The sequence below is a fragment of the Myotis daubentonii genome, chromosome 11 (genome assembly GCF_963259705.1).
Source record: "Myotis daubentonii chromosome 11, mMyoDau2.1, whole genome shotgun sequence".
Lineage (NCBI taxonomy): Eukaryota > Metazoa > Chordata > Mammalia > Chiroptera > Vespertilionidae > Myotis > Myotis daubentonii.
Genome location: NC_081850.1, coordinates 76716159 through 76742442, shown reverse-complemented (window position 1 = coordinate 76742442; position 26284 = coordinate 76716159). Strand labels below are relative to the sequence as shown.

General features: G+C 57.6%; 3 protein-coding genes and 1 pseudogene across 9 annotated transcripts in view; 3 read left to right on the top strand and 1 right to left on the bottom strand.

Moving 5' to 3' along the window:
* The first annotated feature begins 3060 nt into the window (after positions 1–3060).
* Positions 3061–19206, top strand: CIZ1 (CDKN1A interacting zinc finger protein 1). Of its 6 annotated transcripts, XM_059658168.1 has the most exons (18): positions 3254–3424; positions 4093–4225; positions 4436–4554; positions 6151–6222; positions 8949–9166; positions 11592–11682; positions 11818–11926; positions 12432–12699; positions 12748–12949; positions 13208–13329; positions 13990–14187; positions 14910–15034; positions 15704–15791; positions 16255–16368; positions 16572–16721; positions 18142–18211; positions 18401–18522; positions 18863–19206. In XM_059658168.1, the coding sequence occupies exons 2-18, from the start codon at positions 4098–4100 to the stop codon at positions 19076–19078; spliced, it is 2412 nt and encodes an 803-aa protein (XP_059514151.1). In that variant the 5' UTR covers positions 3254–3424; positions 4093–4097; the 3' UTR covers positions 19079–19206. The 6 variants fall into 6 exon arrangements, with proteins under 6 accessions (XP_059514152.1, XP_059514151.1, XP_059514150.1 ...); XM_059658167.1 differs by having other exon boundaries at positions 11607–11682; positions 12432–12949; XM_059658165.1 differs by having other exon boundaries at positions 12432–12949.
* Positions 9672–9772, top strand: LOC132212962 (U6 spliceosomal RNA; annotated as a pseudogene).
* A 923-nt stretch (positions 19207–20129) lies between the features above and the next one.
* On the bottom strand, positions 20130–24182 carry BBLN (bublin coiled coil protein). Of its 2 annotated transcripts, none has more exons than XM_059658171.1 (2): positions 23910–24140; positions 20130–20633 (listed from the first exon to the last, which is right to left on the bottom strand). In XM_059658171.1, the coding sequence occupies exons 1-2, from the start codon at positions 23980–23982 to the stop codon at positions 20434–20436; spliced, it is 273 nt and encodes a 90-aa protein (XP_059514154.1). In that variant the 5' UTR covers positions 23983–24140; the 3' UTR covers positions 20130–20433. The 2 variants fall into 2 exon arrangements, with proteins under 2 accessions (XP_059514154.1, XP_059514155.1); XM_059658172.1 differs by lacking the exon at positions 20130–20633 and adding an exon at positions 20640–20767 and having other exon boundaries at positions 23910–24182.
* Positions 24183–24562: 380 nt separating this feature from the next.
* PTGES2 (prostaglandin E synthase 2) overlaps positions 24563–26284 on the top strand; it is a 37859-nt gene continuing 36137 nt past the window's right edge. Inside the window, exon 1 of the mRNA XM_059658157.1 lies at positions 24563–25003. The gene's annotated coding sequence lies outside the window, so the exon portion shown is untranslated. The remainder of the gene's footprint in view (positions 25004–26284) is intronic.

Below are 26284 nucleotides of genomic sequence, written 5' to 3'. Positions count from 1 at the left end.
AGGAGGGCGATGAGGAGTGTGTCTAGAATCATTCCTTCATTCCTTCGCTCACTCATGTAACCGACCTTCCCCAGGCAACCGCAATGTGAGGCGCTCTGAGCTGGGTCCCAAGGACACGGGCCCAGTCAGCGGCTGCTTTCTGCCACCCGGGGGCACGTGCCACTCTCGAGGGCAGATGTAATGCCGGGTAAGGAGGTGGCAGGTGACAAGACAAGGACACCGTGATCCAGAGCCGGTTGGGAAGTGACAATAGCCACCACCCCGGGCAGGTGCTCGATGAGGAAACTGGGGAAACCCTAATGCCACCCAAGGCTCCAATCGATGGAGACGTTCACCCCGCCCTTAAACGGGGACACTCAGGGACGGTGCCAGCTCTTCTCCACCCGAAACACACTTCCCACCCCACCAGCAGATAGTCTGATGGGAGATTTTTTGAGGGAGGAGGAGAAGATGGACACAATCATTCTATAGTTTATCTGAAAAAAAAAAAAGGTACAAGATTGAGAATTGGCAAGACATTCTTTATAAAGCATAATAATGTCAGGGGCTCGTGTTGTCAAGCATTAAGATATATTCCCAAACTGTAATAGTCACACTACATGCTGTCGTAGAGACAGGCGGCCTCCTGGAGCAGAGTAGGTCTGGACATAGATCCCCACGAGCAGGGCTTATTTCCTGATAAAGATGTGTCTCAAATGAGAGGCAAGGAAGAGGCTTCGGGCTGATGCTGTCACCTCAGACTTCACTTGGGATGCACAGAGGTGGGGCCTCTCGTCCCCCCAAACATATCCCTTCCGGCGGGGCCTTTGCCTGCAATGGGATTCATCACAACACGCGTCTAGCCCCAGACAGTGTCCCCAGAGCTTTCCTATCCACTTTCCCATCTGGTCTTCAAGGAGGCAGCACAGGGTCACATGCATTCTTGAAAACGCTCCCTCCTTCCCCATGAGTCATTCAAAGCAATCATAGCAAATTGCGGGGGAGGGGGGGGGAGAAAGGGAAAAACACCCGTGAGTCCACTAGACAATATATTTATTCTTTCCAAACCGGGATCATAATGTGTATGTGGTTTTGTCACCTATTGAGTTCACTTCACGTCGTATTGGGAGTGTTTAAGTAGCCTTTGAAAACACAAAGTCTGATGGCCGTATGCTCTTCCTTAAGAAGAGCTCTCGCGTCCCTAAGTCCATACCACCCTGGCTGGTTTGGCTCAGTGGATAGAGCGTCAGCCTGCGGACTGAAGGATCCCACGTTCGATTCCGGTCAAGGGCATGTACCTGGGTTGCGGGCACATCCCCAGTAGGAGGTGTGCAGGAGGCAGCTGATCAATGTTTCTCTCTCATCGATGTTTCTAACTCTCTATCCCTCTCCCTTCCTCTCTGTAAAAAAGAAAAGAAAGAAGCAGATGCCATGCCCTGGCCGGTGGCTCAGGTGGTTAGAGCTTCATCCCAATACACCAAGGCTGTGGGTTCCATTCCCAGACAGGGCACACACAAGGATCAACCAAGGAATGCAGAAATAGGTGGAACAACAAACCAGTGTTTCTCTCTCCCGTCCTCTCTCTCAAATGAATAAATAAAAAATTTGAAGAAAAAAAAGCAGACGCCATGATTAATTTAGTTGTTCTCCTAACGTTGGTGATTTGCCAGACAGCTACTACAGCTGATGTTCCTGTAAAGGACCCGCTGGTTTTAAGAACGCCCCTTTCTCTTATTTCCTTGGACTAGATTCCTCCACGTTACCAGGCAAAGGGCACAACACCTTGGTGTCTAGATGGAGACTTTGCCAATGGCTTTCCAGAAAGCAGGAAACACAGGCAGCCGGCCCAGTCTTCCCCCCTTCACCCCTCACCAGCATGGACATTATTTTCAGTGGTTTTCTTTCTTTCTCTCTTTTTTTACTTAGGCAATTTGCTAGACTCGGTGCCCGGTGCCAGTGCTAAGCATTATGTAACACCCCCCTCCCCCACCCCAGAGTGGGAACATCCATTTTCTAGGGGAAGAAGCGGGTCGGAGAGGACTCCCCCGGTGGCCAGGGTCGCCGAGGCACAGGCAGTGAGCCCCGATTCAAGCCCGGGCGTCCCCAACGCTCGCGCCCAGATCAGGTGTCAGCGCGCTTGCACCTGGTGGGCAGCCAGGGCGATCTCCGCGCGCCTCTCCTCTCCCTGCCAGGGCCCGGATTTTCTAATCGGAGAGAACGTAATGCTGTGGCACCTTCCCTAGCGCTCCCGGCCCTTCGGGGGTAAAGCCCTACCCCCCAGGCCCACCTTCAAAGCCACCCGCCTCCAGGTTGCGGCTTCACTCAGTGGCGCGATGTCTCCCCGCCCCCGGCCTGGCTCGCGCGCTCTCGCGTCCCTAAGTCCAGGCGGAGTTAGGCACCTGTGCGCCCCCCCTCCCCCCCCCCCCCACGGCCCCGCGGGGTTGCGGTAGGGCGGGTCCTGAGCCTTAGGCATCACCTGTCACCTGATGAAGACGGCTAGGCACCGAGGTCTCTCCCTGGACGCGCGGGGCGGCCCAGGTCTGCGCGTCCCTAGCGCCACCGCGCGCCCGCCGCACAGATCGGCGCTCACCGGGCCGGGAGCGAGACGCCCGGGGCGGGTACCGACCCGCTGAGCACCAGCAGCGGGAACGGGGGTTGCTTTTGGCTCAGTGACTCCGTCTAGGGACAGAGGGGAGGGGCGTAGGGACGGGGGACAGAGCCGTAAAGAACCCCTCCCGGCAGGACCGTTTCAGGGCCAGGATGAGTTTTTATCATTAAACTCAGCCCTCCTCCCGCGCTCCCGAGTCAACACTTCCAAATGGACAGCGGCTGGCTGGACAGTGGGCACATGCCTTCCCCGGGCTGCGCCGCTCGCCCCATTCGGCTCCCGAATGTCCAGCCGTCGGCTGCAGCCCCCTCCCCTCCCGGCCCCGCGCGGGGCCCCCGGATCGCGGGACGGTGGCGGCCGCGGGGAGGTCGGTTGGGGACGGTCCTCCTCGAAGTCGCCCGCTGTGTCCTTCCCGGACCACAGACCCCTCCGGGCGCCAGACGGACCTGGGGCTCACAGCTGCCCCTTCCGGATGCGGAGGACGCGGGTCGGAGGGTCCGCGCGGCCCCGGGCCCCCTCGCAGCCCCGAGTCGCGCCCACCCACACGCGGGCGCCAGGTGAGCGGGCGCCGCCCCGCAGCCGGATTCGCGCGCGGAGCTGGGTCTCGCGACGCTGCCCGCGGCGCCGGAACCTCCGGTCCTCCAGAGGGCGCTGCCCGGCCCGGCCCGCTGCCCGGCCTTCCGAGCCGGCAGCCCCGGGCGGACTTGCGGGAGCCCGGGAGCCTGGAGTCCGAGCCGGCCGGCGCGCGACCCGCCCTGCCCCCGGGGGAGGCGCGGCGGCGGCGGTGCGGGTGGAGGCCGTGCGGTTCCCGCGGCCAAAGCCGCGCAGGGAAGCGAGGTGCGCGGGCCGAGGACGGCAGCGGGACGGGCGGAAGTCTTGGGGGGACACTAGAAAGGAGGTTCGGGCTGCGGGCAGTGGGGGGCAGCGGGGTCCCGGGCGGTGCAGGGTAACGCTGCCTGCTGCTTCCGCAGAGGAAGGGATAGCGGAACGGTGTGTGGGGGCGGGGGGGGGGCGCCCTTCTACTTTGTTCCTGGGCGCGAGGGAAAGGCTGGGGCTCGGTGGGGGAGGTGCTGCTGTGATTGACACCAAGAGGCACAGCGAGAGGGTGGGAGTGTCAGAGGGGCTGAGTGTGTGTGGGGTGGGGCGGGGGGGAGGGGGGCGCTGGCCTCCGCAGAGAAAGGCCGCAGCGGGTGGTGTATTGGGGTCGGGTGCTCCCCCTGGACCCTGAGAGTTGGAGAGATGGAGGACGGGTTGGGCCTTTGAATTGGGGGCTGTTGGCAGGATTTGGGGGAAATTGGCGGGAGGTGTGGTTGGCTCCTGCTGTTGGGAGAATTGGGGGTGTGATGATGGGGCGGGGAGCAAATGTGGGCGGCCTGGGCAGGACTGGGAGAGCACAGCTCAGCTGGCAGTATTCGAGGGCCCGGGTGGGGGCGGGTGACCATGGACGGAGGAGTGCTGGCCGGGCCTGGGGTGGGGAGCCCAGACTTCCTCCCCTTCCTCCCCAGCCACCATGTTCAACCAGCTCCAGCAGCAGCAGCTCCAGCAGCAGCTCCAGCAGCAGCAGCAGCAGTTGCTGCAGCTCCAGCAGCTGCTCCAGCAGCCCCCACCTCAGGCCCCCCTGCCCATGGCCATGAGCAGGTGAGTTCCCGGGGAGGGGTGGCTGCTCTAGCCCGGCTACTCAGACCCAGGCCTGAGAGACCCCTTCCCAGCCCTTCCTCCCAGAGACCTGACTGTGTGAGTCCTGCAAGTCATCATTTCCCACCCCCAGGAGGGCAGAGAATGGAGGGGAGGGTCTCGCTCCAGAAAGAGGCTCTCCCGGTGACACTGACACCCGCTCTCCACACACAGGGGGCTCCCCCAGCAGCAGCCACAGCAGCAGCTTCTGAACCTCCAGGGCACCAACGCGGCCTCCCTCCTCAGCGGCTCCGTGCTGCTACAGCGAGCTTTGCTTCTGCAGCAGCTGCAAGGTATGGCCACAGGCCCTCTCACTGCGCCTTAGTGCCAGCTTCCCAGCAGCCCCCCCAGTCCCACCAGATCCGCAGCGTCACCCTGAGAGGGAGCTGCTGGCGGCGTCCTAGTTTACAGGCGGGACACCGAGGCTCCAGGAGGCGCAAGTTGCTCAGCTGCAGGCGGGTCTGTCTGACCTCACCCATTGTGTGCCCTTGGCCATGTTGCTGGCTCTGTGGACAGCACTCAGCACATTTACCTGACCTTCAGGTTACATGAGATGCTGGATGGAAAGACCTGTTTTGACCACCCTCCTGTGCATCCCGTTTGACAGATGAGGAAGCTGAAAGTCCAGAGAAGGGAAATCATTTGTCCTGGGTCACACCGCACCAACAGTGGCCGAGCTAGACCAAGGCCTGAGCCTCCTGACCCCCTGGATCTCTGAGTGGGCGCTTTAGGTCTGTGCCCTGGCCTCAGTTTCCCCATGGGGAGAGCAGTTTTTCAGTCTCCAGAATGAGGCCCAGAAACCAGGATTTTAAAAAGATTCCCAGGGGATTCTAATGTGCGGCCAAGGTTGAGAACCACTGCGCTAGACTCTCCTGCCCCCCAGCAGGGTTTGCAGCCAGGGCAGATGTGATGGTTGTCACTCTTCAGCCCTGCCAGGGCCACCTGGGTGTGAATGGTTCTGGGAGCTTACCTATAAATGACAGACAGCCCTGGCTGGCGTGGCTAGGTTGCTTGGATATCATGCCATGCATGGAAAGGTTGCTGGTTGGGTTCCCTGTCAGGGCACATGCCTGGGTTGCGGGCTCGATCCTCAGTGGGGGGTTTTTGGGAGGCAGCTGATCAATGTTCTCACATCAATGTTTCTCTCTTCTCCCTCTCCCTCTCCCTTTCCCTTTCTCTCTCAAAAAAATCAATTAAAAATCTTAAGAAATGATAGATAGAATTGTACACCTGAAATCTATATAACTTTATTAACCAATGTCACCCAAATAAATTTCATTAAAAAAAATCAACAACAAAAAGAAAGAAAGAAAAAAATGACAGATAGATGAGTGGAGAGATAAAACCACACACAGGGACCCACAATATATGCATATATTTCCCCCCATTTAAAAAGTTACACTCTTCAAAGACAAGTGAAAAGAGCATTTTTAAAAGAGGATAAGAAAACCCAAATTATTGTCTGTAGCCTCACTCACCTCCTGAAGAAAAGAACCACCTGTCAAGGTTTTGGTGTGTTTCTTGCCATTTTTTTCTAGATACAACCGTGGGGACTGGTAGGTGATGGTGGTTATTGACACAAGTGAAAGGCTGGATCTTGTTTCTTTCTCACTGAATAGAATGGCATGATCATTTATCGTATGATTGGACAGCCTCTGATTATGTGTTAGTAGCTGTTTAATATTCCATTGGAGGGATGTGCCCTTGCTTACCTAAACCTTCCCAGCCATTTCTTTCTTTCTTTTTTTTCTATTTTAAATAGCAGTGGGATGAATATCCTGTTTGAGACTATTTTCTTAGAATGGATTCCCAAGAGTAGAATAACTGGGAGGGTGGGGGATGGGTATTTTATGGCTCTTGATAAGTATTGCCAAATTGCTTTCCTAAAGGACTGGACCAGTTTGCAATGTCACCAGCCACGTATGACAGTACCGGTCTCACCATGCCCACAGCAACACTGGGTATTATATGCTTTTTTATATATATATATACACGTATATACATATAACTTACTAACTTGGTTGGCAAAAAGCTATATTATTGATGTTTTCGTTTACATTTCTTGGAGTGCTAGTGCAGTTTAACATTTCATAATGGTCTGTTAAGCGTTTGTATTTCTTTTTGTGACTTGTCCATGTCCTTTGCCATTTTTCTTTTTTATTTATTTTATTTTTTTGCATAATCCCTTCACTTTTTTCCATCCGCTCCCAAATCCCACCCCCTGACAGCTTTCATTCTGTTCTCTGTATCTATAAATTGTTCCTGTTTTGTTTGTAGTTTATTTTGTTCATTCGATTCCACATATATGAGTGAAATCATGTGCCTTTGCCTTTCTTTGACTGGCCTGTTTCACTTAGCGCAATGCCCTCCACGTCTGTCTGTGCTGTTGCAAAGAGTAGCATTTCCTTCTTTTTTACGGCCGAGTAGTATTCCGTGTGTAATTGTACCACAGCTTTTTTTTTTTCATGATGAGATATAATTTTAATTCAACATCAGCTTTGTTACACACAAAAATTATAGTTTAGTTACTCTGTGTTTACATTAAAAAGTTGTAAATTGTAACAGCTACAGCTTCTCTTCAATTGATAGAATGTAACAGAGTTTATGAATATAAAATAAATCAAATGCATCACAACTAATTCCAAAAATATTGCGGCGCCATAGTTTTTTTAATTTACAAAGAACCTAGTTTGTACCACAGTGATGAGTTCCAACGAACATTGTATTCAGCTCTGTACCACCGCTTTTTTATCCATTCATCCATCTCCTGATGGCCACTTGGGCTGCTTCCAAATATTGGCTATTCTTATATAATAAAAGGGTAATATGCAAATTGACCACACTGTGAAATGACTGGTTGCTATGATGTGCACTGACCACCAGGGGACAGATGCTCAATACAAGAGCTGCCCCCTGGTGGTCATTGTGCTCCCACAGAGGGAGTGCCGCTCAGCCAGAAGCTGGGCTCATGGCTGGCGAGTGCAGCAGCAGTGGTGGGAGCCTTTCCCAGCTCTGCAGCAGTGTTAAGGATGTCCCACTGATGGCTTAGGCCCACTCCTGGTGGGGAGCAGGCCTAAGCCGGCAGAGGGACATCCCCTGAGGGCTCGCAGACTGTGAGAGGGTGCAGGCCGGGCTGAGGGACACCCTCCCCAGTGCACGAATTTTGGTGCACCAGGCCTCTAACTGTAAATAATGCTGCAATGAACACAGGGGTGCACATATCCTTTTGAATTAGTGTTTTGGGTTTCTTCGGCTACATACCCAGAAGTGGAACCACTGGGTCATAAGGCAGTTCCGTTTTTAATTTTTTGAGGAAACTCCATACTGTTTTCCACAGTAGCTGCACCAGTCTGCATTCCCACCAGCAGTGCACATGGGTTCCCTGTTCTCCACATCCTCGCCAGCACTTGTTGTTTGTTGATTTATTGATGGTAGCCATTCTGGCGGGCATGAGGGCTCTGTCATTTTTCTTTGGGAGTGTGCCATCTTTCATCTCACTGTAACAGCTGGTTGGCGTTCTGTTCTCTCCCTGCACATCTGTGTACATGTATTTGTTTTAAAGCCATGTTAATTGAACACTTACTATATACAAGGCACACTTGTATATCTCATTGGATCCTCCTAATAACTGAGTCAAGCACTATTATTATCCCCATTTTACAGATGAAGGAACTGAGGCTGAGAAGGGGGAACTGATTTGCTCAGGGTCACAGAGCTTGTGCTGTCGAGTCTGGATTTGAATAAGCTGTCACAGCACATCTGACACCTGCCCTGAACCCCTGTGCTTTTCCTCCAAGCCTTGGGGCAAGACTTGCACTGTCCATTGTGGCTCAAATACTCCCCAAGCACTGGGTTGCTGAGCCTGATGAGGTGTTCCCCGGGTGGTTGGGTGATGGGCAGTGGGAAGTAGACAAAGCAGTTGTGCAGCTGGTCCTGGAACAGGCAAGCTCGAGGCCCTGGGGCCTGAGAGAGGCTCCGGGGAAGCCTCCAGAGGAAACACCTACACGGAGACCTGAAGTAACTGGGAGGTAGTGGGGGCAGAAGGTCCCAGGCGGAAGGAACAGAGGCAGGAAGAAACCAGGCTTGTTTGAGGGATACACGGGAGCCTATAGCTGGAGTCTAGTGGGGGCATGTGTGGGGCGAATAGAAAGAAAGGTTGTCAGGGAGGAGGGCAAGGCGGAACCTGGCACCATGAGCAGCAGGGAGCTATGGAAGGGTTTAGACGGGGGAAGGGCGAAGTCAGAATGTGGTTTTTGGAAAGATCACTCTTTGCTGCTCTCCAGTGCAAACCTGGCTGACGTGCAGGGATGAGGTGGCGTTGGAAGGGCGCTGGGAGTGGAGCTAGGAAGGGGAGTCAGGCTGGACTGGGAGGGGGGGGGGAGAGGGTTGGTAGGGTTTGGTGCTGGCTTGGTGGGGGGATAAAGAGAGGGAGGAGTCAAGACGACCTCCCGGAGACCCTGGATAAGTCCTCCGCTTCGTGTCTTTTGTGTCATCAGTAGAAACAGTATCTACCCTGCTGATGGCTGGGCCTAGTGACTGGGGCCACGCATAGAAAGCTTAGCCTCTACCATCCAACCAAATGTGAAAGTGCCGTTAACTTTTCTGCAAAGCACTGTGTAACATGAAAGCGCGAGAATGTCCGCCCGCAATGTGTTATAATCCCTCTTCTCCATCTTCTTGCCTACAGGTAACCTTCGCAGCTACAACCTGGCCACCCCGAACCTGACAGCCCCCAGCCTCACACCCCCCCAGATGGCCACCCCAAATCTACAGCAGTATTTTCCCCAGGCCACTCAGCAGTCCCTGCTGGGCCCCCCTCCTGTCAGGGTCCCCATAAACCCCTCCAAGCTCATCCTTGCAGGGCGGAACCCACAGAAACAGTCCCGGACCACCCCTGATCGCAAGGTGAGTGGTGGCTGGGGGCAGAGCAGGCAGGGATGGGAGAGGGCTGGCCTGGTTATCAGCCAGCTCCCCACTCTGGCTCACACTGGGCAGGCCACACCCCTCTTTATGCCTTAGTTTCTTCACCTGTAAAGTGAGCAGGAGGTAAATTGGACTTGTGTAGTGTTTCTCAAACTTCAAATATTCCTGAACCCCTGATGGGATTTTGCCATGTCCACATATCATCAGTATTATTATTTACCTAAAATTTCTCTCTTTTTAAAAAAAAAATATTTTTATTGATTTTTTACAGAGAGGAAGAGAGAGGGATAGAGAGTCAGAAACATCGATGAGAGAGAAACATCGATCAGCTGCCTCCTGCACACCCCCTACTGGGGATGTGCCTGCAACCAAGGTACATGCCCTTGACCGGAATCGAACCTGGGACCCTTCAGTCCGCAAGCTGACACTTTATCCACTGAGCCAAACCGGTCAGGGCTAAAATTTCTCTTTTTAAAAAAATTAAGCTGTGCTCGCTTCGGCAGCACATATACTAAAATTGGAACGATACAGAGAAGATTAGCATGGCCCCTGCGCAAGGATGACACGCAAAAAAATTAAGCTATAATTGACACATAACACTATATTTGTTTTAGGAGTTCTTAAAATCGGCACTGCCTGATGGAAATAAAATGCAAGCCATATATGGAATTTAATTTTTTCTAGTAATTATATTAACAAAGCAAAACAAAACAGGTGAATTTGATTTTAATTAAATATATTTTATTTAATCCAATATATTTAAAAATTATCATTCCAAAATGTAATCGATATAAAAAATGAGTGAGGCGTTTTACATTTCTCTCTCTCTCTTTTTTTTGTACTAAATCTTTAAAATCTGATGTGGATTTTATACCAAAATCTCAGTTTGGCTTTCCACGTTTCAAGTACTCAAAAGCCACCCATCTGTGGCTAATGGCTTCTGCCTGGGATAGGACAGCTTGAAGTGAACTGGACTCTGCTCAGTGATTGATTGCTTGATTGATTTAAGAGAGAGAGAAACATCGACTTGTTGTTCCACTTATTTATGCATTTATTGGTTGATTCTTGGATGTGTCCTGACTGGAGATCGAACCCGCAACCTTGGCACATCAGGATGATACTCTAACTAACTGAGCTATCTGGCCAGGGCCTCTGCTCGGTTATTTAAACAGGAAACATATTATATCACTACCTAAAATAAAATAAAATAAATAAAATAAAATAAAACAGTAGAAAAGAAAGGTAATGGAGGTGAAACCATATTATAAAGCCCTGAACTCCACACTGGCCATCCGAAGGTTCTGAGCCGGCACCCCGGCTCCTCCCCGTCTGAGAGGGGGTGAACGCTTCAAAGGGAGGGTCCCCTGATAAGCAGAAAGACTCAGAGACTGGCAAAGGGAATAACGAACTCCCCGAGACTGTCCTGGCCCTGAACGTCCCAGCAGCTCCTCACACACACTGTGCTCCTCAGAGAGGATCCTGGGGTGGGGGCAGCACCCGCTCTCTGCCTGCTCCCAGGCAGCGCCCCTCTGGGGGTGAGGCATTTCCCTCCAGAGAGGGGTCCTGGCCTCTGACCTTCCAGTGGGCCTCTCCTCACAGGCTTGTCTCTGATCACCCCACCCCCATTTTACAAATGGGAAAACAGGCTCAGAGGGGGCTGGATGGAGGTTTCCCTGGGGGAGAAAGACCCAGAGCTGGGCTTCCTGACTTGAAGGCCTGTGCCCATGTCCTGTGGGTCGTTGCTGCAGGGCACGGAGGCCTGATGTGGTGGGCGGTCCGCCTAGTACTGGTTCCCAGGGGAGGTGCAGCCCTGGGTTTGGCCTTCCCCCAACCAGAGGCCAATGCCTTTCCTTTCCTTGCTCAGCTCCCCTGAAGGGTTCCTGTAAGAAGTGCGTTTGGGGCTCTGGAAAGGCCTGGGGCTTTGGGGAAAGGGCCTTGGCCTCCAGCTTGGAGGGGTGGGTGTGGGGGCAGAGGTCGTTTTGTATAGGAAGGAGGGGAGGTGGTGTCAGGCTCGGGGTGAAGAGAGCACTCTGGGCTACGAGAAGTCACGGGGGTGGGGGGGGGGGTTCGGCCTGAAAGAGATGAGACGTGTGATCAGGTGTGCATTTGAGGAGGGTCCCTCTGCGCTGCTTGCAGGGAAAGGGGGGACGTCAGGACGCAGCACCGTGGCCAGGAGAGGGCTCATGGCCCCCAAACCTGGGTTTACTTGACGTCAGCAACCAGATGGAACGCCTTGGACACGATTCCTGGGGAGTTTAAGGTCATCTCTTGGCAGCTCTGGGGCCAGGCCCACCAGAGGAGAGGCCCTAGGCCCCTCATCTCCTGGGATGGTTGCCGCTGCTCTTGGGCAAGGATGTATTTGCAAGGTGGGCGGTGGGTGTCAGAAACGGTTTCTGAACGGGAGCAGGACTCTTCTTCTCAGACGATGCCTGTGGGAGACGAGGCAGACCCCCCAGAGGGGTCTGAGGACGCTGCGGAGCCCCGAACGGACACACCAGGTGAGGGAGCTGCTGGGCCTTCAGAGGGGCTGGCGGTTGGGGCAGGTGGGTCATGGAGGCAGGGATCTTGGTGCGGGTGAGCCCAGGCCTTACCTCCTAGAGATGGTTGGTGCTTGACCTGTCCCTTCCTTCTAGACCAGGATTCCCCTCCCTGCCCAGATGACGTTGCTAAGGAGACTTGCACTTCGGCACCTGAGCCAGAGTCCTGCGAAGCGCCTGGGCCACCAGCTAAAAGGTCAAAGAGGTAACTGATGCTGAAACCCTGCCGGGGGCCCAGGAGGCCTGTACTCTCATCCCTGCAAAGGCCAGGGGGCGTGCGGGCGGGCAGGGGGCGGCAGGTGTAGGCGGGGAAAGGACTCTTCAGGGGAGTTGGAACAAGGACAGGGCATTGGCTTTTGGCTTGGAGGAAGGTCAAACCTAATTCTGCACCTCACTTGGGAAGGCCCCAGGCCAGACAGACTGATGTCTTCACTGACCGAGCCCCCTGGAGACAGACGAAGCGGCCAGGTTGAGGGGTGGAGATGTGCATCTGGGACCTAGGGTGGGCAGCTCTACAGGCCTTGGTTGCATATTAGCAAGTTGTGGGAGGTGGGAGCAAGTGATCCTCCCAGTTTGTTTAGGCTGAGAGCCAAAGGGGCTTGCCCAAATGCCCAGCTCGAATGTGTAGAGTGATGACTGGAACCTGGGTCTTAGCCTTACTAGGGAGCCGGTTGGAAGACATGAATCTGATCTCCTTTGATCCTTCCTAGCTCAGAGAAGGCCACAGAAAAGGGACCCCCAGAGCAGCTGCAGGCGAAGGTCCAGCCACAGGCCCGGAGGACAGCGCCGAAGCAGACGCAGACACCCGAGCTGCTGCCCGAGCCACTGGAAGCCCCAGTGCGGCCACGATCCCAGCCACGGGTCCTGCAGATCCAGGCCCAGGTGCAGCCGCCGCAGCAGAAGCAGGCACAGACACAGACCTCCCCAGAGCACGTAATGCCGCCGCAGGCACAGCCGGAGGCAGAGCCGCCGACGCAGGCGCAGCCACAGCTGCAGGAGCAGGCACAGACCCAGACATGTCCACAGGTCCAGGCAGGAACACAGCCGCGGGCCCAGCCAGGGGAGCGGCCACCAGAGCAACCTCCGGCGCAGTTGCCAGTGCAGCCACCCGACCAGACCCAGGGGCAGCCTGCGACGCAGCCACAAGTGCCGGCATCAGAGCAAGCACCAGTTCCGGCTGCTTCCCCTCTGCAGGAGGCACCGCCCAGTGCAGTAGAAGCTGAAGCAGGTCGGTGAGCACTGGCTCCCAGCCGGCCCGGTGCTGGGACAGCTCTGTCCAGACCCCTCTGTCCTCCCCTGACACCGTCCAGCTCTGACCGGGCGCTGCCTGGGACCAAGGGTTGGACCCAGAACAAGGGTTTGGGGCCATTCACACCAGAGGCTTAAAGGCCTTGACGGTGAGCACAGAAGGTGGCCCTTGGGCCCAGGTCCCTCTGGGTCCGGTGGGAGATGGGCCCTGGGAAACGGAGCCCATGTGTCATTCCAGGCCTGGAGGAGGCCTCACCGGAGCCGGTGGCGGCCCAGGTCAGCATGGAGGAGAGCCAGGAGGAGCTGACCGGTGGCCTGGATGTGGGAGAATGTGAAAAAAGAGCAAGAGAGATGCTCAGGGTGGGTAGAGCTGCTAATGTGGCAGCGTGAGGACCACAGTGCCCAGCGGTGGGAGGGCCTCTTTCTATCCCAGGCCCCCTCGGGGCCCCCTCGTGTTTCCCCACCTGGGACATGTGCCTGCAGCCTGGGCTTGTGGGCAGAGCGGAGTGGGTTTGACTATGGTTCGTCAAACTCTTCATGCTGTCGAGCTGCCTTCACACGCGCCTTTGCTCTCAAGATCTGATGCTACTTTGGGGACAGGAGTCCCTCCCAGCCGGCTCATCCCAAAACTGGAGCGTCTAGTCCCCTCCCATGAGTAACGTTGCTCTTTAGAGAGAGTGGAGTGTCAGCCCGTGCCAGAGGTTCGGGGCCCAGCTCTGCTGCACAGTGGATTGTGGCCCAGCCCATTCCCTCCTTTGTGTCTCACTTTCTCCCTGTTGTGTATGAGGAGGGGGTGGACCTGGCTTTAGATTTAGGGGGGCCTGGCTTTGAATCCTGACTGCAGTGCTTCCCAGCTGTGTGAGCTTGGACAATCCTCGAACAGCTTAGAGCCTCAGTTCCCCCATCTGTAAAGGGGGCTGTCGGAGGCCCGATGAGACCACGCTCAGAGGTCTTTAGCACTGGGGCTGGCCCGCCATGCGCGTCCAGCTGGTGGTAGCTCTGCTCCTGCTCCTGGCGCAGGTGTGGGGTGCCGGGGGCTCCCTGAAGGTCACCATCCTGCAGAGCAGTGACAGCCGGGCCTTTAGCACTGTATCCCTCGCGCCGGGGCCACCTTCCAGCGACTCCGCCTCCGCCACCCCTGCTGCCGCCAGCGTGCCCTCCAAGCAGGCGCTGCAGTTCTTCTGCTACATCTGCAGGGCCAGCTGCTGCAGCCAGCAGGTACTGCCACCCTGCCCTGGGCCGTGGTTCGGTCGGGGGGAGGGCCTGTGTGGGGTGCCCAGCCTGCCCGGTCCACGGCTGCCTGCGTGGCCACATGGGGCCCCCTGAGCCCCGGTTCCTGGCAGCTGAGCATCGCTCAGAGCACATGTTTTGAGCAGCCATGAAGGCAGGCTTTTACAGTCAGGCCGAGCTGGTCTGAATCGGCCCTGCCCAGCCCTGCGGACCTCGGGAGGGAATTCACCCTTTGTGCCTCAGTTTCCCCATGCGTCAGATGAAGAATCATGTAGAACCCACCACATCAGGTAGTTCTGAGGATTCAGCGACTCGACATTGAAGTCATGAGCCCCAGACCCGGCCTGGAGCGAGCATAGCATTCATAACAGCATTAGACTCGTATTACCACCCCGGGGGCTGTAGTCACCCGCCACTCTGTGCCTGGTGGAGCGGAGCCAGCGGACCTGAGAGCTCCTCAGACTGCTCCTGGTCTTTGAGGCTCACACAGGCTCCAGGAGGAGCGGAGGCTCTGGCTGCTGTGTGCTCGCTCTGTGCCTCAGTTTACCATCCTTCTGTGGCCCACACAGGGTTGCTGTAAGAGAAATGGCCTCTCAGTGGTGTTGGGGCAGCCATGAAAGCCAAGGTTGGAGGCCTCCTCCCTCGGCCCAGCCCTGACCGCCTTCCGGGGCTCAGTCCTTATGCCCATCCCTCCCTCCCTCCTGTCGTAGGAATTCCAGGACCACATGTTGGGGGCCCAGCACCAGCAGCGGCTCGGGGAGATTGAGCACATGAGCCAAGCCTGCCTCCTGTCCCTGCTGCCCGTGCCCCGGGATGTCCTGGAGAGACAGGACGAGTGAGTGTGGGATCTCGGAGGCCCTGTGTGGGGGCTGGGCAGTCTCCCAGGCCAGGCCAGGCTGAGACAGGCCCTGATTCTACCATCTGCAAGGTCTGCCTTTGTATTAAGCATTTCCCGCCCCCAGAGGCCTCTTCACACCATTCACTGTGTGACCTTGGACCTCAGTTTTCCTTGTCTGTAAAATGGCCTCGTAAGGGGTGTAAGGCAGGAACTCATGAACTAAACCCTTTCTCAGGGCTCCAATCGGCAGGAACACGTGACCGTCCACCTGGGAAGGACGTGGGTTGTGGGGCTGCTCCCCTGGCGCATGTGCCGACCCTGCCTGCCACAGGGGCATGGTGGTGAGGGGCAAGAGCAGCTCTGGGGACCACGGGGCATTAAACTGAAGGATAAAGAAAGGTTTCCAACGCCAGATATCCTCGGTGCTGTCACTGTCCTGGTGACCCTCTGGCATCCCAGATGCTTCTAAATCTCATTTCTCTCCCAACTCTCCTTGTTCACATTCTCATTTAAGTATTCTTCCAGGTGAAGTTCCAAACCCTTCTGTTAAGTTTCCCAAAGAGCTCCTGTTGGAATGGCCCTGTGTTTACAGAGCGCCTGGGAGAGCGCCCGTCTTTCCGGGAACGCGGGGGTCACACTGCCCTTGTTTTGCTTGTCACCATTCAGAGAGCCGCCTCTGAGGCGCTGGTGCCACACCTGCCGGGTCTACTATACGGGGGACCTGATCCAGCACCGCAGGACGCAGGACCACAAGGTGCGAGGCCTCGCGCTGCCACGGCCCTGGATGTGCTGTCTCCAGGCCGAGGGCTGGGAGGGAAGGAGTCCAGGCTGGAACGGAAGTCCGTGTCAGTCTGTCTCTGCGTGGCCGTCACACGGAAGTGCGGCTTCTCAACGCCTCAGCGCGTTTCTTCTCTGGGCTTCAGGTTCCCCATTTGTCCGGCGCGGGCCAGGCACCATCTCGCCCTGCCGTTGAGCCGTGGGGCTCGGGGGCTCCTCCCAGCGCGTGTGCTCTCTCCTGTCTCCTCTCTGTGGCCATCGGCCATCCCATCTCGGAGCCAGTGGCACAGGCGAGGGACGTGCTTGCCCGTGCGCTGGCACAGGGGCTGAGATTGCAGATGTGGTGGCCGGCAGGAGGGAGGCGAGGCCTCACTGGCACTGCCAAGCTGCGCCTGGAGACACTGCCCGCCACCCACTTGGTCTGCCCTCCTTCCCCCCAGATGGCCAAACAGTCCCTGCGACCTTTCTGCACCGTTTGCAGCCGCTACTTCAGGACCCCCCGCAAGTTTGTGGAGCACGTGAAGTCCCAGGGGCACAAGGACAAAGCCAAGGAGGTAACCCCGGCTCCCTCGGGGGACAGGCTCAGAGAGGTGCAGAGTCGTGGCCAAGGCCGCACAGCAAGTTGAGATTTATCCCAGCCTGAACTCATAGCAGGTCCAGGGCGATTGGGAGACCAGGGTGTGTGTGTGTGGTGGGACGGGGTGTGGCACCTTGGCCACCCAGAGCTGACCTGAGCCCTGACCCACTTCCTGGGCAGATGAAGATGTTCGAGAAGGAGATAGCTGGCCAGGATGAGGACCACTTCATCACGGTGGATGCCGTGGGCTGCTTTGAGGACGATGAAGATGAGGAGGAGGAGGAGGAGAATGAGGAAGAGATGGAGGTTGAGGAGGAACTCTGCAAGCAGGTGCTTGGGGGGAGGAAGGAATGTGGGAGGCAGGCTGGAGGCTGGACTCCCAGCCCAGGAGGGACTGCGCCCCACCCCCCGGGGCCAGGAGGCACTGTGCTGGCCTTTACAGGCACTAATGCTCGCTACAACGTAGTGCTAGCACTAACGATACCCTGTAGGACTGTGCAAATACACCCGGGTGACTGCAGGGGGGCCGTGAAATCTGTGAGGGCCTCGAAGCCTGGCTGCAATGCACACACAGGAAAAGCCAGCGTAAGATGCTGCTAATGCTGACAGCTAGCGCAGTCGGCGCTTTTAGAGCACCTACCTGTATACCAGGCATGTGCCAAGCACTTTCCTGGCAGAACCTCACCAACTTGGATGCCAGGCTGTGCTCAGAATGCCCCGCTACTCTGCCCCCCGGGAGCGAGGAGCTAGAGAAGCGTGGACTCTCTTCAGTTTAACAGATGTTTCCGGAGCAGCTGTTCCGGGCCAGACCCTGGTGCTGGGATATGTGGGGACAAAGGCCTGGCCCCTGGCAGACCTCGCCCGTTACAGCCCAGGGTGGTGATGGGGCAGCAGAAAGGACGCAGAGGGACTGTGGATGGAGGGTTGCAAGGGTGGCCTCCGGCCCCAGGCAGGTTAGGGGTGAGGCTGGCCTTGCTATTCAGAGTCAGAAGTGGTGTCCTGGGCAAGCCCCTTGGCATCTCTGAGCCTGTTTCCTCTGTTCAAATAGTCCCCACTCGGGCTGTGAGGGTGACAGCCCCGGCTGGCAAACGGGAGTGGGTGTCACTCCGAGAAGCCGTGTTTGCTTGCCTGGTGTGTGGGAGGCACTGTTGGGCATGGTGAGGCTGGCATGGCGTCAGGTGGCCTCATCTGGAAGGGGCTTATGGCCAGGTGAGACGAGGGGTCCTAGGTCACCTGAAACCCATCCCCCAGGACTGAGGTCACTGCAGCATCAGGTGGGAACTCATGGAGCTGGCAGGGGGCTCACGGTCAAACGTGAAAGCAGGACTTGGGGCCTACCAGGGTTTACTAACCTGGCTCCTCCCTAAACCAGCTGACACCAGGCAAGTGAGTTAATGTTTTCTCTCTTATGTAAAATGCGTGAACCATAGGTGTTGGTGGTAAGGGTTCAATGAGATGACATGTGTGATGTGTCAGGCACACCTGGCATGGTTATGGCCACTGTGGGAGCAGGAGGGCTTCCTGGAGGAAGCGGCTGATTGAGCTGAGCCTAGGAAGTATAGATTGGGAAGGGTACTGTGGGAGGCAGGATTGGCTGTGCAAAGGCTCAGAGAATGCCACCCACAGCCTCCTCAAAACCAAGGGGACTGTGTTTAAGAGCATGGGTGGGTTCCAGGGCCCCCCACCTGCATTCAGGTTTGGGGGGCTCTGGGGGAAGTCAGACCTGAGGCCCACACTTGCATGTTTCCAGGTGAGGTCCAGAGGGATAGCCATAGAGGAGTGGAAAGACCCAGAGACCCACAGCTCCAACACTGCACATGGTAAGACCTCAGCTCTGACCTCAGCCTCCAGGTGACCCCCCAGGTCCCGGCCACAGCATCCTGGCCAGGCGGCCCATCCTCTCGTCCTTTTCTCCCACCTGGAAGGTGGGGGGATAAATGGACCCCTAAAGAGGGAGGCACACCTGGCTGGTGTGGAGGAATGAGTGCCCAGAACCCGCTGCCCCACAGGTGTGGACTTCATGGTGCCGGTGATGGGCTACGTCTGCCGCATCTGCCAGAAGTTCTACCACGGCAGCTCGGGGGCAAAGCTCTCCCACTGCAAGTCCTCGGGCCACTTGGAGAACCTGCAGGTGAGCTGGGCCTCCAGCCCCACCCCACCCTGCCCAGGACCCACTCCATCCAAACTGGGAGCGATGGCCACTGGCCACCTCCCTCCTGTGTTTGACCTCAGCTCCCAGACACACACCCCAACAGGGAGGACCTGCCCACAAAGGGCGGGGCGGGGCTCCTTCCGCTTTTGTCCTGGGGAAGAGAGGTGCCTAGGGCCAGGCTGGGGGCGCCAGAGCTCAGGCCCAGGGAGGCTGAGCGCAGCACAGAGGCGCACCGCTCGTCCAGTGCCATCTCAGCCGGGCGGGGGAAAGCAGCTGCCGGCAGGGAGGGCCCTGCCTCATCTGCACCCTCTGTGTCCAGAAATACAAGAAGGCCCAGGACCCCAGCCCTGCCGCCAGGCCCGTGAGCCGCCGGTGTGCCATCACTGCCCGCAACGCCCTGACTGCTCTGTTCACCTCCAGCGGCCGCTCACACATCCAGCCCAGCCTCCAGGACACAGCCAAACCCCCCAGCAAGGTGACGACCCAAGCTCCCCAGCCCCCGCCATTCCGGCGCTCAGCCCGCCTCAAATCCTGATCGGAGCTCCCCCAGCCACCTGGGGCGGGTCCGGATCTGTGCTTCCTGGGGGTCTGCATGGAAGCTTGATATGGTTGGTGTTTTTACCCAGAAACCCAATAAAAGAAGGTAGCTTGGTTGTCTAGTCCCCACCAGCGCTCTGTCTGGGTGGACAGGGGGAGGGAGGCACCCAGCCAGCTCTCCGTCTCTCTAGGCTCAGTGTGGGGGCAAACCAGACAGCCACACACAGGTTCCCAAACCAGGGATCCTGGGATCACAAGGCGCTTCGCCTCTCTGAGCCTCAGTTTCCCTCTTCATGTACGAGGGCCAGGAAAATCTTCAAGTGAGATCTCATTTAATCCTCACAGTGACTCTAGGAGGGTGGTCTTATCACCCCCAAACTATAGATGAAGAAACTAAGGCCTAGCAAGGTCAAGTGGCTTGCTGAAGGTCACACACCTGGTGAGTGGCCAGGATTTGACTCCCGGCCTGAGCGCTGGGCCCCAGCTCTCTCCAGCCGGATTCTGTGGGAGGGGAAGTACAGGGAGGGGGAACCTTGCTGCTCCTCCCGTTCCGAGCTCGTGGTGCACTAACGGTGACCCTGCCTTCTCATCAAGTGACCTGCGATGAATCGTCAGTGACTGGAGCCCAGGCTGAGTTGGATCTGTAGTTCTGCTATTTCCCCATTTGGAAAGACCCTTACAGATCAGACAACCAGACCAACCGTACTGTTGGCCAGCTGGGGAGACTGCGGCCAAGAGCGGGAGGGTGGTGCCCAAGGGGGCACGGCATGCCTTGGTGCTGGTTGTCAGTGAAAGCCCTCGTACCCAGAGGAGCTAAGTGCATCCCACGGGGTCACGCAGCATGTCCAGTGCTGTCTCAACCTGGCGGGGAAGCACTGCCGGCCAGGAGCATTCCAGCGGGGGAGGAAGTCCCGACCTCACCTGTACCCCGTGTCCAGAAATAAAGAAAACAGGAACCGCCCCCCTCCAGGCCCATGAGCAACGCCCTGACTGCTCTGTTCACCTGTCGGCCCCCAGGGTTCTCATCCAGGATCCAGTCAGAGGCGCAGTGCGACTGCAGACATGTTTAATGTGGACATTCAAGGCCTGGGCAGAGCGGAGCGTGCCCAGGAGTGGGACAGGCAGGCAAGGTGGGGGGGTTGCAGGCCCACACCTGACGCCAGGAGGGAAGGCTGGGTGGTGGGAGGTGGCCCATACACGCCGAGGGGAGAATCTGAAGAGCGGCTCAGGCAGGCATAGCCGCCAGGGGACCTGTAGGCCAGCCCTTGAGAAGGCATCTAATCGGGTGGTGAGTGCCCAGGCTGGAGCCTGGCCCTGGAGGCAGGGTGAGGGCTGCCTGGAGGCTCCTGGAGCCTAAGTGCTGGCATCGTAGTCGTAGTCGTAGTCGTCATCGTCGTCGGGGTCCTCCCCCAGCTGCTGCTGGAACTCCAGGCGCGTCTGCCGGTTGGACTCCAGCAGCTCCTGGAGGCGGGCGTGGAGGTGGTCGTTCTGCTCTTCCAGGTGGTCCAGGCAGGAGTTGATCTGGTCCAACATGGAGTTGATGGCAGCGTATTCTGGAGGAAGGGAAAGAGAGCCAAGATCCCAAGTCTCCTCAGCGCTCAGACACCCCTCACCCCCAGCCACCACCCCCAGCCTGACTCCACAAGGGCTTTGGCAAGTCTGTACTCCTTCCTGAGCCTCCGCGTCACTGTGGGGAAAGTGGGTGGGTAGAAAAGAGGGAAGGCTTTGGAGAGAGAATACCTTAGCACACCAGGCTCAGCCAGGGTCCTGCCTGGGAAGTCCCGCCTGATACCAATCTCCTTTCCACTCCTTCACCTGCCGAGAGGCCAGAGCCCACATTCCTGAGTGGGGCCATCCAGGCCTGTCCCCAGGCAAGTCCATCCTGCCAGCTCTTCCATGGCCTTTGCCCCCACGATAAGGCACCCAGATTCCAAGACCCCACTCTCCTCTCACATCTGCCTTTGCCCACCTCAGGCCCCTTGAACACGCTGTTGCCTCTACCTGGAGTGCACCGTACCCCCCTCCTGTCTCCCTCCCTCCTCCTGGATGAGTCCTACTCATGCTTCAAGTCTCAGCACGGCTGTCACCATAGGGAGCCCTCCCAGCACCCGAGACGAGATCAGGCCTCTATGGCCGATCCCCTTCCGCACACCTCGGGGGCCCTCCCTCCGGATGTGATCATCTGTGCTGGTCTGCCTCCCCGACCAGACCATAGAGCTCCGTGCGAAGTGTTCACTGCCGTTTCCCCGAGGCCCTCGCCGACACACAATGAACATTTGTTGAATGAGTGAATGAATAGAGGAATGAATGAAGCCTGTAACTTTCCAGTCCTTCTGCCTTTGCTCGACTGCCCCTGCCACCCAGAATACAACAACAGCCATTTAACAACTAGCTCAAAACACCTCTTCTGAGAAGCCTTCCCTGATCTCCACCAGAAATCATCACTCTCTCCTCCCCAACCACTTCTGACCTGCACCCAGCAGCACAATGTCCCTTAGGGCCCAAGGTCTGGGCCTGTGCCCACTGCGGGAGCCAGTTCTGAGCCAGCCCATGACTCAGATACACTCCGCTGCCAGCTTGGGACCAAGGGGAAGTGGCTGGCAGTGTTTGGAAAAGGCCAGCGCTGGAGGGTGTCTGGGATATGGATGCAAATGTGTCTGCATTCTGGAGGAAGAGCGCCCATCACCCAGAGTTGGCACACCTCAGAGGCCAGAGGCCTGGGAAGTCTCTGCTGGGCTTTACAGTCCAACCACCTTGTGGTACAGGTGGGGAAACTGAGGCCAGGAAGGAAAGGACTTGCGCAGGGTCCTCCAGCTAGTCGGAGGCCGGAGCCAAGACGCAGACCTGGGAAGTGGGGCACCTGGGCTTCAGCCCCAGCTCTGCTCCATCCCAGGAAGTTGCTGCAACCTTTCTGGAAAAGGGAGAGACAGTCCTGGTGGCTGTGAGGACTCAAGTATATCAAGAACTCAGACAGGGTCTGGCCGCAGCGAGTACTTAATACTTGGTCATTATTATCAACGTTGCACATTCTGTGTCGAGAGACACAGCCAGGGAAGGATGGGGGCGGCGGTGTCTCCACAACACTGGGGCCGGGCTCTATCTGTGTCAAGGGTGCTTCCCATTCCCAGCCTGTGCCTCCCTCCTCCCCACTGTGCTAAGTGCTGTGAATAGGCCGGCGACCACTCAATGTGACTCCTGGGAGGCCTGTCCTGATACAGCTTAACACACACATCTGGCCACCGTTCAGGGCAAAGCAGCCAGCTCACCACTCTTCCCGTGCAAGGTCTACCTCTATTAAACGCAGGCCCTGGGTGATGAGAGTGTTGTAAAACTATTGAGGCGATGCCCTCGCTGGTTTGGCTCAGTGGATAGAGCATCAGCCTGCAGGCTGAAGGGTCCTGGGTTCGATTCCAGTTAAGGGCATATGCCCAGGTTGCAGGCTTGATCCCCAGTAGGAAGCGTGCAGGAGGCAGCTGATCAATGATTTTTTATTTTTATTTTATTGATTTTTTACAGAGAAGAAGGGAGAGAGATAGTTAGAAACATGAAACATCGATGAGAGAGAAACATCAATCAGCTGCCTCCTGCACACCCCCACTGGGGATGTGCCCGCAACCCAGGTACATGCCCTTGACCGGAATCGAACCTGGGACCCTTCAGTCCGCAGGCCGACGCTCTATCCACTGAGCCAAACCGGTTTCGGCAATGATTCTTTTTTTTTTTTTTTAAATATATTTTATTGATTTTTCACAGAGAGGAAGGGAGAGAGATAGAAAGTTAGAAACATCGACGAGAGAGGAACATCGATCAGCCGCCTCCTGCACACTCCCCACTGGGGATGTGCCCGCAACCCAGGTACATGCCCTTGACCGGAATCGAACCCGAGACCCTTCAGTCTGCAGGCTGACGCTCCATCCACTGAGCCAAACCGGTTTTGGCTCGGCAATGATTCTTTCTCATCATTGAGGTTTCTCTCTCTCCCTTCCTCTCTGAAATCAATAAAAAAATATTAAAAAAAAATAAAACTATTGAGGTGATAGATGCACACTCTGGATACTGTGAAACCCACTGAATTGTACAATTTAAATGGATGAGTTGTATAGTATGTGAATTATAGCTCAATAAAGCTGTTACCAAAACAAAACGCAGACTCCACACCCTACATTTACTAAGTCCTGCACTCTAATAACCCAATCTATTACACTAAAGAGAATAATAATAACCATTTACTGAACACTTGCATTTTGGAACCTTCTGAGTATTTCTCATTCATTTTCCCATTCAATCCTGACACATCTCAATGCCTGAGGCACTAATCATTGTTATTTTACAGATGAGGAAACAGGCTTCCGAGGGTCAGAAGGGAGTTGACGGTTCTCTCTCCACACCTCACCCACCTTCCATCCTCCGCAGTGCCGTGCACACAACAGGCTGCTTTGTAAACAGGTCACATTCGCCAGGGCTCCAGGCCGCACCAGAAAAGATGGCTGGGGCTGCTGACTTAGCAAGGCGCGCGCCCACCCGGACGGCCCTTGGGCTGGGCCCGAGCGGCCTGCCATCCCCACAGGGGCCGAGCTCAGCACTGGAGCAAACCCCCAAAGCGCGAGCATCTCTGCAGCGGCCTCAGTTTCTGCAAAATGGGGCCCGCTGCCCACAGTTCTCGAATGCTGGGGTTTCCAGACACCCACTGGCAGGTGCCAGGAACCTGCAACCCACCCAGGAGCGGGGGATGGGAGGGCTCCTTCCTTCCACACCCCTGTCCGGGCCGCCCCCTCCCCAGGAAGGTACCCGGAGAAAGCAACGGTCGCTCAGCAGTCCCCCCGCGTCACCTGCTTCCCCAAAGCTGTCATCCTCGTCTTCCGTGCTCGGTACCACCGGCATTCCCATATTGGGGCCCGACATCGCGGGCTCGGGCGCCGCAGAGGCCACGAGACGCTGAAACGCCGCGACCGTCACGCCGTAGCCCGCGCCGGGCGGAAGGTGGAGGGGGCGGGCGTCGCGCGGGGGCCGGAAGAGTGGAGCCGCGCAGAGGAACGCAACCTGCGGACTGGGCAGCCGGGACCCCGCCCACAAGGCAAGGAGCCCCGCCCCAACCATAACCCCGCCCCGCTCGCCAGCAGACCCCGCCCCTCCCACAACCATAACCCCGCCCCGCCCGCCGCCAGGTCCCGTCCCCAGCCGAGCCCCGCCCCGCCCGCCGCCAGGTCCCGCCCCCAGCCGAGCCCCGCCCCGCCCGCCGCCAGGTCCCGCCCCCATTCGACCTCCGCCCCGCCCGCCGACAGGTCCCGCCCCCAGCCGAGCCCCGCCCCGCCCGCCGCCAGGTCCCGCCCTCAGCCGACCCCCGCCCCGCCCGCCGCCAGGCCCCGCCCCCATCCGACCCCCGCCCCACCCGCCGCCAGGTCCCGCCCCCAGCCGAGCCCCGCCCTCTCCGTCGAGCTCCTCGCTCTCTCCCGGCCCCGCCACCCCCAGGCTGCTGGCCGGGAAGCCCAGGTGGTGGAGGCTCCGGCGAGCGAGTTGGGTGGAGGGGCAGCACAGCCTGGGACCCCGCCTCCCCTGTTCTATCCCCATTCCGCCCCTCCTGCCGCTGGCGACCTGTGGGTGGGCCAGCAGCGCCTCCGCGTGGGCGAAATCTGAGACGCGTGGTTTCTAAGGACCCCCCTAATCAATGGCTTCGGAACATTTTCGTTCACAGCCTCCTGGAGAGTCACGGTTGCCGGAGTGCTGCGTGTGGCTGTCGCTCAAGAAAGGCCGTGGGATACGCCTGGCCCAGCTGCCATCACCCCCACCCCTTTGCCAGCTGGGAAAGGGAGCCCTGCTCAGTCACCAGCCAGCAAGTGTCGCTCCTGAGCGGGACCCAGACGTGTGATCTCCAGCTGAGAGTGACTTGCATACGTCAGTGCCACCGCCTTCTCTCTGAACCACGGTGAGTGGAGGTGAGGCCTCAGCTGAACCAGTCCCTCACCCAGGCCAGCTGACACCACCCCCACCCCCACCCCCACCCCGGACTATAAAGTGGGGGCATCCTTTCTCCTGTCCCCCAATCGGCCACCTTCCTGCCAAGCCTCCACTCCTCCCTACTGGGGGCCGGCACACCCTCACAGCCGCCTTGAGAAGCACCTGTGCCCCTGATGGAGCAGGTGACAGCACTTGGACCGTTCCGGGAGAGGGAGGAATCTTTGGGTCCGAGAGGGTGCTAGGAGCGTGCCTGGGGGCAGCTGGGGGCCTTGGGCATGGCTCCATCCCTCTCTCAGCCCAGGCTCCACTAAACTCATCTTTCCCTGGAGTCTGGCCCCGAGCTACAGCGGCATCTGGTTGGGCCTGGCTCCAGGTCAGTCCTGCTCTCTGCTGGCTGAGGCTGGGACTGCTCACAGCTCCAGTACCTCCCCATGCCCCTGCCAAGGGCGAATGGGACAGGTGTGCAAGTCTGTGAGGGGGAGGAGCCGGGATTCCTTCGGAAGCCGGCCTCCTCGGGCCTCTGGCCTTGTCAGGGGAGAAGAGGCAGGGAGGGAGTTCCCGTGTGTGGCACAGGTGAAGAGGGGCTACAGCTGCAGCCCGGGTGGGCAGGAGCTTGTCAGGCCCCAGACACAGGCCCCACCAGTGGTGGTGCAGGCCTGGGGCCCTCAGGTCTCTGGAATCTGGATCCCAGGCAGCATCTCCCCCTTTTCGCCTCCCCCAGGCCTGCCCCGGGGCGTCCAGACATCATCATAGAGAAGAGGGGTGGTTGAGGGACAGTGCTCTGAATGGGGTTAGCATGGGTACTGCCACTCACCAGTGAGGGCAGGAGGGCGAGCACTGGACCCACAGGAGGCTGGCAGAGGTGCAAGGGACTACCCTGGTGACCCTCTGTGCCTGGCACAGCCTCAAGCTGGGCATTCCTCTGTCTCACCTACTGTTGGCTGCCATCCTCTAACATCACAGGGATTCTGGTGAGTTGGAACCCTGGTGAGGGATCCAGCTTCCCCTGTTCCCACCAGCTCCCCGGCCCTGGCAAGGCCTTTGTTGTAGAACCTGTTGCAAGTGGCTGAGTATAGACATGAGGTGTGACCTCAGTGTTTCCATTGGCCTGGGCACCCCTCAAAGGCAAGGACATGTGAGGGCTAGCATTGGCTTGGGGGTAGACCCAGGATTGGGACTTAGGAGGAGTTCAAAGATGGACTCAAGTTCTGTGACCTCCATCCCTCACTGAGGGCCTCAAGGCGGCCTG